Source organism: Staurois parvus, unplaced genomic scaffold (assembly GCF_062004578.1).
Source record: "Staurois parvus isolate SC_StPar_1 unplaced genomic scaffold, SC_StPar_1.0 ptg001702l, whole genome shotgun sequence".
Lineage (NCBI taxonomy): Eukaryota > Metazoa > Chordata > Amphibia > Anura > Ranidae > Staurois > Staurois parvus.
The window spans coordinates 197,672-212,888 of NW_028319498.1; the positions used below are offsets into that span (position 1 = coordinate 197,672).

Sequence of the window (15,217 nt, forward strand, 5' to 3'; positions counted from 1 at the left end):
GTCATGTGATCACCATCTTTTTATTTGACTTGAGGATCACATCACACCTTTGTTGTTAAGTTTTGCTAACTTATTCCAATTGTTGCTGACATTTCGCTTATGCAATAACTCACAATTTTGCTTATTACTGTAACTGTTATGTTAAGATATTTCTTAAAATCTATATTTAAACATATTTTCTTTCTTTCTGATGTAATGTTCTTACTTAAAAATGATTTTGCAATGCTTGTTGATACCATTTGTCTTCAATAAAAAACTTTATGGAAGAAAAAAATAATCTATATCTAAACTTTTTAAATCATTCCACCACCAGTTAGCTTGACAGAGATTCATTCTAGTCTCTGAGCAATGTTATTCTTTGAATTTCCCTGAAGTTTCATCAACATTAATTTCAAGTTTCACCATGTTGTAATTGACTTCAGAATCATATCACACCTTTGTTAACATTTTCTAAAATAACCCAAAGGTTATTGACATTTCATGAAAGTTAAAATTCACAATTTTGCTTATCAATAGTACCGTATTTTCTGGCGACTGGGTGTATAAGACGACCCCCTAATTTTCCAGTTAAAACATAGGTTTTGGGCTATACTCGCCGTATAAGACTACCCCCCTTCTGAGGCAACACCATTTAAAAAACATCAGATTTTTTAATTGAAATGGTTATGACTTACCGGTACTTACAATCCTTCAAAATCCTCATGTTCATCCTCTGACATCATAAGTTCATGAATGACATCTTGTGATACATTTGTAAGACAGTCATCATATGGATCAAATTCCAAATCATTTGTTACCTTTGGATGTGCGGTAATACGGTAGCTTCGGCTACATACAGTATACAGTATATATACAGCCCGCTGGATGTGCGGTAATACGGTAGCTTCGGCTACATACGGTATACAGTATATATACAGCCCGCTGGATGTGCGGTAATACGGTAACTTCGGCTACATACAGTATACAGTATATATACAGCCCGCTGGATGTGCGGTAATACGGTAACTTCGGTTACATACAGTATACAGTATATATACAGCCCGCTGGATGTGCGGTAATACGGTAACTTCGGTTACATACAGTATACAGTATATATACAGCCCGCTGGATGTGCGGTAATACGGTAGCTTCGGCTACATACAGTATACAGTATATATACAGCCCGCTGGATGTGCAGTAATGTACATACAGTATACCGTGCTGAGCCAAGCTGGCTCAAAACAAATGTCCCTATGAGAGATTAATCTGTCAGCCCGCTGGATGTGCGGTATATACAGTATACTGAGCCAAGCTGTTTCAAAACGTACCGGTACGTCCCTACGGTAATCAGACCGCTGGATGTGTGTATGTACAGTAGCTGAGGCTACATACAGTATACGCTGGGCCAATCACGGCGAGCGATGTATTCTACTAATGAGTACAAAGCCTGCTCGGATTGGCTGAGGTTGTGACATCATCAGCCCACCTCTCTGACTCAGCCAATCCGAGCAGGCTTTGTATTCATTAGTAGAATACATCACTTGCCGTGATTGGCCCAGTGTATACTGTATGTAGCCGCAGCTATCTGACATACACGCATCCAGCGGGCTGATTACAGTAGGGACGTACCGGTACATTTTGAAACCTCTTGGCTCAGCGCAGTATACTGTATATACCGCACATCCAGCGGGCTCACAGGTTAATCTGTCATAGGGACATTTGTTTTGAGCCAGCTTGGCTCAGCATGGTATACTGTATGTACATTACTGCACATCCAGCCAGCTTGACCCAAACAAACTCAAGGTTCACATTTTATACCCAGCGTATAAGACGGTCCCCAATTTTTGAGGTATATTTTTAAGTATAAAAAGTAGTCTTATACGCCAGAAAATACTGTAAATATTATACAGGGAACTTTCTTAAAATCTATATTTGGAACTTTTTAAATCCTTCCAACACCATTCAATAAAACAGACATTCAGCCTAGTGTCAGCAATGTGACATTTGGTTTTTAAACTCAAGGTGTGTCTCGGATGGGTGTTGAAGTAACGCCATTACCTGTAGTTTAATGTGGGATCCAACAGTCCATTGATGTATCCCCTTGAAACAGTGCCATCTCCAACATGGACACTTATTTTATCCAATTGGTCAGCATTCTGGATATTCTGTGGCTCAATGACAGAAGTCACATAAGTCCTAGTCAACCCATTCTTGAAATCATTATAAGTCTTTGATAAAGACCCCTTAGCTGGTTTGTGGCCTAAAACACAAAAAGAGAATGACCATTGGGATAGAATGAGAAATGACCAAAGAAAATACTTTGAACAACCTATATTTGATAGATGCAGTCTCACTTTTTGTTTTTTTCTTGAAAAATATCAATAGGTTAATTTTTACTGTCTTTCTTTTAAAAGGGAATACCGAATGTTTGATGCATCCCAAGAAAAAAAGGATTTGTTTTGTTTAGCTACCTCACGACTGTTTCACCCCAATCCTGCCCAGGCCTTTTTCCAGATTTCAGCTCTGTCACATTTTGAATGAAAATTACTCATGCAAAACTGTACCCAAATGAAATTTTCATTATTTTCTTGTGGCAGATAGAGCTTTGTTTTGGTGGTATCTATTCAGCATTGGGGTTTTTTTTTATTTTTTATTTTTTGCTATATAAATAAAAAACATCTGTCACAATATTTTGGAAAGTATTCAAAAATAAAAAATATTCTTTCTCATAAATTTATGCCAAAATGTATTCTGCCATATTTCTTTGGTAAAAAATAACCAAAATCGGTGTAAGTCCTTGTGAAAGTTCTAAAGTCTACAAATTGCATTATATATGTTTGAAAATTGATCAGTCCTAATGTAATGGCTTCCTACTTCATTTCTTGAAGCCCTAAATTGCCAGGATAGTACAAAAAACCCCCAAATGACCCCTTTTTGGAAAGTAGACACCCAACATTTATAGGTAAAGTTGATCCAGGGAATATGATTTTATTCAGGATGATATTGCTTACAAATGTGATTGTTGAGGTTGGACACAGCTATCACATGGTACAGGGTTGCTATGGGTGGCCCAGAGTCATGAGATTGCTGTGATAAATCACAAAGATCACAGACGTAAGCAACAGTGTAATGAATGACAGTCATTGTTTACTACTGTTCATGTGTTTGCTACGATTGGTCACATGGTACCTAGGCCAATCACAATGGCCCATTATCACGATCAGTGATCAAACACAGCAGTCACAGATTGGCCCACTGCATGCCCCCAGGATTACGCATGAGGTTCTGATGCTTCTGGTAGGAAACACTGGCCCATGCAGTACTCCCAAGACGACGCTTGTTTCGCCTGGCCATATATGTACAGTGGCTGGGCAGGAAGCAAATAAATAATGTTATCAATAATGTGTTTTCTTGTTATAATTTGTAATTCTAAAAGTACATGAAGGAAGCCATGTTAGCTCATTAAGGCTCCATGTACACGGGACACTTCTGAACGATGGAAACTGACTGCTGGAAAACATAGGTTAAAAAACGTCTGTTTAGCCGCGGTTGCATAACGCATTTACATGTGTCTACGTTTAGAAGCGCTTTCTAAAGATAAGCACAGGAGAATCTCCCAAATGCCCAGAATGCACTGGTAAATTATTAACTGTTTTAGAGAAATACAGAGAGCAGAAGTAGAGAGAGCAGTACGTGTTGAGATTAGTTTAGGTGTGAGTTGCTCATTGACATTAACATATCTTTTGTTTCCAAGGGTGGGAGAGGTCTGAGGTGTGAATGGTCATTAACATATCTTTTGTTTCCAAGGGTGGGAGAGGTCTGAGGTGTGAATGGTCATTAACATATCTTTTGTTTCCAAGGGTGGGAAAGGTGTCTGGTGGAGGGAGTCATTAAGGCCACCTGGCAGGGGGTCTTCATGAGGAATTTGAGGTGCAATGGTCATTACCATATCTTTTGTTTACAAGGTTGGGAGAGGTCTGAGGTGTGAATGGTCATTAACATATCTTTTGTTTCCAAGGGTGGGTGAGGTCTGAGGTGTGAATGGTCATTAACATATCTTTTGTTTCCAAGGGTCCGAGAGGTCTGAGGTGTGAATGGTCATTAACATATCTTTTGTTTCCAAGGGTTGGAGAGAACTGAGGTGTGAATGGTCATTAACATATCTTTTGTTTCCAAGGGTGGGAGAGGTCTCAGGTGTGAATTGATCATTACAATGCCTGCAAGTTTGGTAGGAACATCCTGTGTTCAGTGTTTTGTCCATCTGAGTACCTTGAAAACGCTTTCCATGCATTTTTCATGATGAAAAAAGGGCTCTGGACAGAATTGGGAACTGGAAGAGTTAAAAACAAATTTCAGACACAATTGCTTAGAAACGCGCTTTGACGCGTTTAGTTGCGTTTACAAGCATTTGAAGCGTTGATAAAATTGACTGCTGAATGCATGTTTTCTGTGTTCAAAAAAATGACTGTAAACTCAAATGCCTGTAAACGACTGTAAACAAAGATGTGTACATGGGCACATAGGAAAACATTAGGGAGAGTTCAGGGGCTGCTGAAAAAATGCTGAACAGCTCCTAAACGTGAGTTTATCAGCTGCAGTGTACATGAGCTCTAAGAATTCTGGATCTGTTTTCTGCTTTGCAATGTCACATTATGGATCTTTTTGACAGTACAGGTCTATGAGACAACCAAACCATTGAATTCAAAGCACTCGCTAACATCACATCTCAACTACAGATAAAGCAAATAGGATTCAGGGAACCACATACTTCAAACAATGCAAGACTAGTCAGTTTAGGTCAGTAATGCTCAGTTTAACAGTTCTGAAACGAATTTGCATAAATATATTATGATTGCTATTCCTACCATGTAAATTGGTTGTCATGATGATGGCATAAGCCACTATGGGTCCATTTGGAGTCTCAAAACTTTGGAAGGTGATGTCCATAGCATCTCTTGAGGATGAGCGAACAATCTGCACGGTTCCTGGTATCTCTACAAAATAATTCAATATATAAATATAGGTGATCATCTCCCAAATGTATATCACAAATGGTAAATGTGAAAAATGTGAGCTGTAAATACAGTACATTACCAGACATACCTACCTGTTCTAAAAGTAGAAGTTGTTGAAGTAGAACCAGAGAAGCTGGAAACAGATGCTGTTGATTGATCCGCATTGATGGTGTTTGTGGCTGGATCAAAGTTTATACCGGTAAAGCCTATTATGTAGACCCTGAAAGTCAAGAGATTGATGTCCATCTTTTTATATTGGTGGAATGATTATGCAGCAAATGCAACATTTTCATTGACATTAGCCTCATGTTTCACCATACAGACTGCTTGGAGGAATACAAAAAAAATGTGTTTTCTAAGAAAGTCATGTGATCACCTTATCAGTGCTGAGATTATTGGTTTTGTTGATAAACATGACCAACCCTAGCCAAAATACAGCCAACCCTTTGATAAACAATATCACGTGATTCATAAAAATTCAAACAGTTCAAAAAAACACCTTGGGTATCCACCATCACCAGCACCTCAAAAAATACTGCCTCTTACCAGACTTGAATGACCACACAATTAAGTGCCGGTCAGGAAAAGCATGGTACGGATATCAAATTAGGATGACGAACTCCGTCACTGACGACTCTGGGAGGATACGGTGAACTCCAAATACTGGATGTAGATGGATGCCAATTGGATCTCTCTCATTAGATTCCCAAATCAAGGCATTAGCTCCCAAACTCCCTACCTAGGAGGTTCTTGAGAAAGGTTTTTTTGGATCCCGAAATGTTTTTTTTGTTTTCCTCCTCTCTCTTTTCACCAAGAACAGCTTCCTTTTTTTACTCTATTCTGGGTACTGTATTCCTGTCTATATTTGGCAATTTATCTGAACTATCAGTTTGGGAGCTAATGGCTCGTGCGCACCCCCTACCCGGAAATGCAAAATGACGTATATATATGTGATTCTGTATATCTGCTATAGGGTGGTCCTTAAGCAGTTAAACACAAGGTGTCTTACTGGATGGATGTGGACATACAGTGGGGCAAAAAAGTATTTAGTCTTCCAACATGACAATGATCCCAAACATACCGCCCGGGCAACGAAGGAGTGGCTTCGTAAGAAGCATTTCAAGGTCCTGGAGTGGCCTAGCCAGTCTCCAGATCTCAACCCCATAGAAAACCTTTGGAGGAAGTTGAAAGTCCGTGTTGCCCAGCGACAGCCCCAAAACATCACTGCTCTAGAGGAGATCTGCATTGAGGATGGGCCTACATACCAGCAACAGTGTGTGCCAACCTTGTGAAGACTTACAGGAAACGTTTGACCTCTGTCATTGCCAACAAAGGATATATAACAAAGTATTGAGATTAACTTTTCATATTGACCAAATACTTATTTTCCACCATAATTTGCAAATAAATTCTTTCGAAATGAGCCAATGTGATTGTCTGGATTTTTTTTCTCATTTTGTCTCTCATAGTTGAGGTCTACCTATGATGCCAATTACAGGCCTCTCTCATCTTTTTAAGTGGGAGAACTTGCACAATTGGTGACTGACTAAATACTTTTCTGCCCCACTGTAACTCTATTACCTGTAGTTTAATGTGGGGTCCAAAGGTCCATTGATGTATCCCCTTGAAACAGTGCCATCTCCCACATGGACACTTATCTTATTTGATTGGTCAAGGTTCTGGATATTCTGCGGCTCAATGACAGAAGTCACATAAGTCCTGGTCAACCCGTTCTTGAAATCATCATAAGTGTTTGATAAAGACCACTTGGTCATTTTATGGCCTGAAATACAAAAGAAAATGACCAATAGAATAGAATGATAAATGACCAAAGATAATACTTTCAAGCAACCTGATAATATTTTCAATATTTGATAGATTTAGAATCATATATCTTTTCTTTAAAAAATCATTTAACATTTTTAAATTCTTTAAATTCCAAATGTACATGATGGAAGCCATGTTAGCTCAGGACATACTCTGGATCTTCTTTGTGCCCAATGGTGTCATACAAGGGTTGTGGTTTACCGATTCGTTTCACAATGAAAGTCTACAAGACTACAAACTCATTGAATTCAATGCACTCTGTGGGTGGTTAAAATCACACCTTCACTATAGTTAAAGCAATTTTTCCAAACTATCCTTCCAAAAATGCAAGACTAGTCAGTTTAAATGAAGATCAGTAGAAAAGTTCCAGCAACTAATTTGTATCATTCTATTGTGATTACTGTTCCTACCATGTAAATTGGTTGTCATGATGATGGCATAAGCCACTATGGGTCCATGTGGAGTCTCAAAACTTGGGAAGGTGATGTCCATAGCATCCCTCGAGGATGAGCGAACAATCTGCATACTGCCTGGTATCTCTTCATGACCTTAAAAATAATTTGATATATAGATATAGGTGACCAACCCTGAAATGTATATTACAAATGGCAAATGTGAAATAAATTAATTGTAAATACAGTACATTATCAGATATAACTACCTTGTCTAAAAGTAGAAGTTGAAGTAGAACCAGAGAAGCTGGTAACACTTGCCGTTGATTGATCTTCATTGATAGCGTTTGTGGCTGGATCAAAGTTTATAGCAGTAAACCCTACTATGAAGACCCTGAAAGTCAAGAGATCAACGTCCATTATATTATTTGGGAGGAATGATTTTGCAGCAAATGTATCAATTTCACTGACACTTCATCGACACTAATATCATGTTTCACCATGCAGACTGCTTGGAGGGATACCAAAAGACATGGGTTTGAGATGAGATCAACGTCCATTTTTTTTTTTGCGAGGAATGCTTTTGCAGCAAATGTAACTTTTTAATTGAAACTTCATCAACATTACCTTCTGATTCACTATACAGACTGCTTTGAGAAATACCAAAATGGCATGGATTTGTTCTCTAAGAAAGCCATGTGATCACCTTACCATTTCCAACATTGAGATGAATGGCTTTGGTAATAACCAAGGCCAACCCTAGCCATAATGCCTACTCTACTGGCAAGCCTTTAATACGCATTGTTACATGATTACCATGTTATAATTGACCTGAGAATCATATCACTCTTTTGTTCTATTTTGTTTTTAATACATAATTATTTCTGAATTTTCACCACAGTGGAAACTCACAATTTATCTAATCACTAGTAAATATTGTAGAGATCTTTCTTAAACTTTATATTTGGAACTTTTCAAATTCTTTCACCACCAGTGGATTTAACAAAGATTCCGTCTGTTGCCTGAGCAATGTGACTCTTGATTTTTAAACACAAGGTGTGTCTTGTTGGATGGATTTAGAAGTAACTCCATTACCTGTAGTTTAAAGCAGGGTCCAATGGTCCATTGACGTATCCCCTAGAAATAGTGCCATCTCCCACATGGACACTTATTCTATTTGATTGGTCAGTGTTCTGGATATTCTGTGGCTCAATGACAGAAGTCACATAGGTCTTGGTCAACCCATTCTTGAAATCATCATAAGTGTATGATAAAGATCCCTTGGTGGGTTTGTGGCCTGAAAGACAAAATAGAATGACCAATGGAATAGAGTGATAAATGACCAAAGATAATACTTTCAAAAAGCCTGATAATATTTTCTATATTTGAAAGATTTAACCCCACTTTTTATCTTTTCTGGAAAAAGTCATTATTCATTTTTTCATTTTTTTTTGTTAAGAGAATGCTTAATGTTTAAGGCATCCCAATAAAACTAAGGACTTTTTTTTAAAAATAATGTTACCAATATATGTTTTCTAATCATAACTTAAAATTCTAAATGTAGATGATGGAAGCTTCGTTAGCTCAATATATATTCTGGATCTGCTTTACGCCCAGTGGCTTCATTCAAGGGTTGTGGTTTACAGATTCTTTTCACAACGAAGGGCTAAGACTACAGACTCATTGAATTCAATGCACTCTGTGGGTGGTTAAAATCACACCCAGGGGCGTATTTACCACAAGGTGAACAAGGCATTTTCCTAAGGCGGCATTTTTCAGGGGGCAGCACCTCCCAGGAAGAAGGGACCAGGTGGGATCCAAAAGAGGCTGAAGGCTGCTTGATGGTGCATGCAGAGCCCGACTCTCATTCCCAGGGATGTCCAGATCTGTGAAGGTGAGTGTCTTTCTCTCAGTGGGGGTGTGTGTAAGTGGAAGGCTCTCTTGGGTGGGTTGGGTGGGCTGGCAGGGGTGTTGTTGGTCACAGTCAGGCTCTCTCCTGGGGGTAGGGGGTCTGGTGTTGGTCAGTGTCAGGCTCTCTCTTCTGGGAAGGGGGGGGGGGGGTGTCTGATTTTTGTATTGCCTAAGGCAGCAAAAAAAACTAAATACACCACTGATCACACCTCAACTACAGTGAAAGCAAGTTTGACTTAGGAAACCTTATCCTTCCAAAAATGCAAGACTAGTCAGTTTGAGTGATGACCAGCTGACAAGTTCTGCAACTGATTTGCATAATTCTAATATGATTGCTGTTCCTACCATGTATATCGGTTGTCATGATGATGGCATAAGCCACTATGGGTCCAGATGGAGTCTCGAAACTTTGGAAGTTGATGTCCATAGCATCCCTCGAGGATGAGCGAACAATTTGCACACTGCCTGGTATCTCTGCATGGCCTTAAACATAATTCATATATAGATGTAGGTGACAAACTCCGAAATGCACAGTATATCACAAATGGTAAATGTGAATAATATTTCCTTTAAATACAGTACATTACCAGACAAACCTACCTTGTCTAAAAGTAGAAGTTGTTGAAGTAGAACCAGAGAAGCTGGAAACAGATGCTGTTGACTGATCTTCATTGATAGCATTTGTGGCTGGATCAAAGTTTATAGCGGTAAAGCCTACTATGTAGACCCTGAAAGTCAAGAGATCGATGTTCATCTTTTTATTTGAGAGGGGTGATTTTCATTGAAACTTCATAAACATTACCTCATGATTCACCATACAGACTGCTTTGAGGAATACCAAAATAGCATGGATTTGTTTTCTAAGAAAGCCATGTGATCACCTTACCAGTTCCAACATTGAGATTAGTAGCTTTGTTTATAAATAAGGCTAAACCTAGCTATAATGCTTACTCTACTGGCAAGCCTTTAATGAGCAATGTCACATGATTACCATGTTATAATTGACTTGAGAATCATATCACTTTTTTGCTGCAAATTTGTTTTTTAAAACACATATTTAGAAATTTTCACCAGAGTGGAAACTCATAATGTATCTCATCACTAGTAAATATTGTATAGAGATCTTTTTTAAACTCTATATTTGGAAATTTTCAAATTCTTCCACCACCAGAGGATTTAACAAATATTCAGTCTATTGTCGGAGCAATGCGAGTCTTGATTTTTAAACACAAGGTATGTCTTGTTGGATGGATGTAGAAATAACTCCATTACCTGTAGTCTAATGTGGGATCCAATGGTCCATTGACATATCCCCTTGAAACAGTGCCATCTCCCACATGGACACTTATCTTATTCGATTGGTCAAGGTTCTGGATATTCTGCGGCTCAATGACAGAGGTCACATAAGTCCTGGTCAGCCCATTCTTGAAATCATTATATGTCTTTGTTAAAGACCCTTTAGTTGGTCTGTGGCCTGAAAGACACAAGAGAATGACCAATGGAATAGAATAACAAATGGCCAAAGAAAATACTTTCAACAACCTGATGATATTCTCTTTATTTGATAGATTAAGCCTCACTTTTTATTTTTTCTTGACAAAAAAAAAATATTTTTTTCAATTAAATTCTGTCTTTGTCTTTAAGGGAAAACATAATGATTGAGGCATCCCAATAAAATAAAGGTTTTTTAAAAAGAATAATGTTACCAATATGCTTTTTCTAGTTATAATGTCTAATTCTAAATGAACATGAAGGAAGCCGTGTTAGTTCATTATGTATTCTGGATCTGCTTTCTGCTCAGTGTCACGTAATTTATTTATCTTTTTCACAATCAGTCTATGAGACACCCAACTCATTGAATTCAAAGCACCCCGTAGGAGTCTAAAATCACAGGTCAACTACAGTTAAAGCAAGTTAGACTTAGGAAACCCTAACCTTCAAAAAAATGCAAGACTGGTCAGTTTAAGTGATGCTTGGTTAACAGTTCTGCAACTTATTTGTACAATTCCATTATGATTGCTGTTCTTACCATGTAGATCAGTTGTCATGATGATGGCATAAGCCACTATGGGTCCATGTGGAGTCTCGAAACTTTGGAAGGTGATGTCCATAGCATCCCTCGAGGATGAGCGAACAATCTGCACACTGCCTGGTATCTCTGCATAATTTAATATATAGATATAGGTGATCAATTCCAAAATGTATATCACAAATGGTAAATGTGAAAAATGTTAACTGTCAATACTGTACATTACAATACATATATACCTGTTCTAAATGTAGACGTTGTGGAAGTAGAACCAGAGAAGCTGGTAACAGTTGCTGTTGACTGATCTTCATTGATGGTGTTTGTGGCTGAATCAAAGTTTATACCGGTAAAGCCTACTATGTAGACCCTGAAAGTCAAGAGATCAATGTCTTTTTATTTGCGAGGAGTGATTTTGCAGCAAATGTAACATTTTCACAAAAATGTCATAGGCATTAACCTCATGTTTCACCATAGAGACTGCTTAAAGGAATAGCACCAAAAAAACATGGATTTGTTTTTTTAAGAAAGCCATGTCATCACCATACCAGTGCTGACATCGTGATTAATGGCTTTGTCGATAAACAAGACCAACCCCCAGCCATAATGCTTACCAGGGCCATGGATAAGGGGGTACCTCCAGTCCTTCTGTACGGGGCCCAGGCTAGCAGGGGGGCCCAGGCAGCCAGGTGAATCGGATGTGAGCGAGGAGGGTGGTCGGCACAGTGTGGGGAGGCGGCAATTATTGAAATTGATCCGATGTATGGCTCTCCCTGCAGCTTCTGAAAAGCTTGATTCTTCTCCTCTCCCGCTGGTTTTCAGCTGTTGCAGAGAGAGCCCTACAGGGGATCGGTTCCAGTAATTGCCCCCCCCCCCCGCCTACCATGCCAATCACCCTCTCTGTGCACATTTGATTCACCCAGCTGCCTGGGCCCCCACAGTTCCGGCTTCCCTCCTCTCCTTCCAGCTACAGGCACACATTAGGATCCTTCAGGATGGAGAGTAGAGGAATGGTCTGATAAATATGTCACATTAACCAGCCCCTTCATTTCATGAATGAGCACAATGAGTGATCAATACTTATCACTGTGCTCATTCATAACTGAAGCATAGTAAACTGTTTTTTTTTTCTTTAACGTGACCTGTATGGGGCCCTGTGGTTTCTAACAGCAGCCCTGATGCTTACCCTACTGACAAGCCTTTGATAAACAACTTCACATGATTATCATGTTGTAATTGACTTAAGAATCATATTACGCTTTGATGCTAAAAGTTTTTTAACCACTTGCCATCCCACTCACAATAAATATACTGCGAGCGAGCGGCAACGTTCATGTACATACTGGCTTTCTTCCAGATTTGGGGGGCTCACGCACTCAGGATATCTGTGCTATGATCGAACACAGAATGAATCTGTTAGTAAGTTACAGCCAATGAGTCCTGTGTTTACAAACATAGAGAAGTCTGTACACAGACTGCGATCAGGCTGTTTCTTCTCCCTGAAAAGCAGGGAGAAAAAAACAGTCAGATCTGTAAGCAAAAGCAGCACATATTAGACACATTACACTTTTTAAGCACACAGTTAACTCCTTGGTTGCCCCATTCCAGCAAGTGTCATTCGTACACTTTATAGTGCACAATATTATATATGATCACTGTATTTGTGTCATATGTGATATTAGTGTCAGTTACTCAGTTAGTGTCTGTTAGTACTAGATTGCCCTCCACACTATCACAGTTCCACTATAAATCGCTGATCACTTCTATTAACAGTATAATGTCTATTGATGCATAAATTCAAGTATACATACCATAGCTTGTAGACGCTATCACTTTCACATAAACCAATTAATAAACACATATTGGATTTTTTTTTACACCCAAAGATGTAAGAGAATACATTTTGGCCCACATTTATGAAGAAATGTGATTTTGTTTTTATTGGATATGTTTTATAACAAAAAGTAGAAAATATTATTTTTTTTTCAAAAACGAAAGCTCTATTTGTGTGAAAATGATATGAATATAATTTAAGTACAGTGTTGTATGGCCAAACAGTTGCCAGTTAAAGTAGAGCAGTGTTGAACAGTAAAAAATACCCTGGTAATGAAGGTCAAGTGGTTAAAATATATCCTATTGGTGCTAAATTTTCATCGTAGTGGAAACTCACAATTTAGCTCATCAATACCAAATTTAGTATAAAGAACTTTCTTAATCTCTGTATTTGGAAATTTTTAAATTCTTTCACTGCCAGCAAATTTAACAAAGATCTAGTCTGTTGTCTGAGCAATGTGCGCTATATAAATCCTGTATAATAATAATAATAATATTTAATAATAATAATGTGATTTTTAAACACAAAGTGTTTCTTGTTGGATGGATGTGGAAGCAATGCTATTACCTGTAGTTTAATGTGGGGTCCAACGGACCATTAACATATCCCTTTGAAACAGTGCCATCTCCCACATGGACACTTATCCTATTCGATTGGTCAAGGTTCTGGATATTCTTTGGCTCAATGACAGAGGTCACATAAGTCTTGGTCAATCCATTCTTGAAATCATTATAAGTCTTTGCTAAAGATCCCTTAGTTGGTCTGTGGCCTGAAAGACAAAAGAGAATGACCAATGGGATGGAATGACAAATGACCACAGAAAATGCTTTCAACAGCCTGTTGATATTTTCAATATTTGGTAGATTCAGCCTAGCTTTTAGTTTTTCTTGAAAAAAAAAACATTATTTAAATTTTTATTCAGTTTTTTTTTTAAAAGGAATCCTTATTGCTTGAAGCCTCCCGAGAAAATAATGGATTATTTTTTAATAATATTACCAGTACGTGTTTTCTAGTCATAACGTGTAAGTCTAAATGTACATGAAAGAAGCCATAGAGGCTCATTACGTATTCTGGACCTGCTTTCTGCTTAGTGGTGTCACACAATGGTTGTTGTTTATTGATTCTGTTCACAATGAATGTCTACTAGGCAGTGAACTCATTGAATTCACTGCACTCCATGTGGCTAACATGACATCTCAACTACAGTGATGCATGTTAGCTCAGTACATACTCTGGATCTTTGTTGTGCCCAATGGTGTCGTACAAGGGTTGTGGTTTACTGATTAGTTTCACAATGAAAGTCAATGAGACTACAAACTCATTGAATTCAATGCACTCTGTGGGTGGCTAAAATCACGCCTCAACTACAGTTAAAGCAATTTGGACTTAGGAAATCTCATCCTTCCAAAAATGCAAGACTAGTCAGTTTAAATGAAGATCAGTAGAAAAGTTCCAGCAACTAATTTGCATCAATCTTCTATATTTGCTGTTCCTACCATGTAAATCGGTGGTCATGATGATGGCATAAGCCACTATGGGTCCATGTGGAGTCTCGAAACTTTGGAAGGTGATGTCCATAGCATCCCTCGTGGATGAACGAACAATCTGCACACTGCCTGGTATCTCTGCATGACCTTAAAAATAATTCAATATATACATATAGGTGGTCAACTCTAAAATATATATCACAAATAGTAAATGTGAAAACAAATTAACTGTAAATACAGTATATTACAATATGTGTATACCTGTTCTAAAAGTAGAAGTTGAAGTAGAACCAGAGAAGCTGGAAACAGATGCTGTTGACTGATCTTCATTGATGGTGTTTGTGGCTGAATCAAAGTTTATGGCGGTAAAGCCAACTATGTAGACCCTGAAAGTCAAGAGATTGACATCCATCTTTATTTGTGAGGAATGATTTTGGAGTAAATGTAACATTTTCTTAAAAATTTCATTGACATTATTTTCATGTTTCACTATACAGACTGCTTAGAGGAATACCAAAAAAACATGGATTTGTTTGCTAAGAAAGCCATGTGATCACCTTACCAATGCTGACAGGTTAATGGCTTTTTTGATAAACAAGGCCAACCCCAGCCATAATACGTACTCTACTGCCAACACCTTGCTAAACAATGTCACATGATTATCATATTATAATTGACTTGAGAATCATATCACACTTTTGCTGATTTAAAAAAAAAAAAGAATTCTTGCTGAATTTTCACCGAAG

The 15,217-nt window shown here is 38.2% G+C and overlaps 1 protein-coding gene across 1 annotated transcript in view; it reads right to left on the reverse strand.

Moving 5' to 3' along the window:
* Positions 1-15,217, reverse strand: part of LOC149434698 (uncharacterized) — a 226,566-nt gene that overhangs the window by 140,627 nt on the left and 70,722 nt on the right. The window contains exons 20-34 of the mRNA XM_089663502.1: positions 14,733-14,857; positions 14,481-14,618; positions 13,552-13,753; positions 11,393-11,520; positions 11,154-11,282; positions 10,397-10,598; positions 9,725-9,852; positions 9,470-9,607; positions 8,309-8,510; positions 7,483-7,607; positions 7,232-7,369; positions 6,576-6,777; positions 5,087-5,214; positions 4,845-4,973; positions 2,038-2,239 (exon numbers count right to left, since the gene is read on the reverse strand). Coding sequence (XP_089519628.1) covers positions 2,038-2,239; positions 4,845-4,973; positions 5,087-5,214; positions 6,576-6,777; positions 7,232-7,369; positions 7,483-7,607; positions 8,309-8,510; positions 9,470-9,607; positions 9,725-9,852; positions 10,397-10,598; positions 11,154-11,282; positions 11,393-11,520; positions 13,552-13,753; positions 14,481-14,618; positions 14,733-14,857 — 2,316 coding nt within the window. The remainder of the gene's footprint in view (positions 1-2,037; positions 2,240-4,844; positions 4,974-5,086; positions 5,215-6,575; positions 6,778-7,231; positions 7,370-7,482; positions 7,608-8,308; positions 8,511-9,469; positions 9,608-9,724; positions 9,853-10,396; positions 10,599-11,153; positions 11,283-11,392; positions 11,521-13,551; positions 13,754-14,480; positions 14,619-14,732; positions 14,858-15,217) is intronic.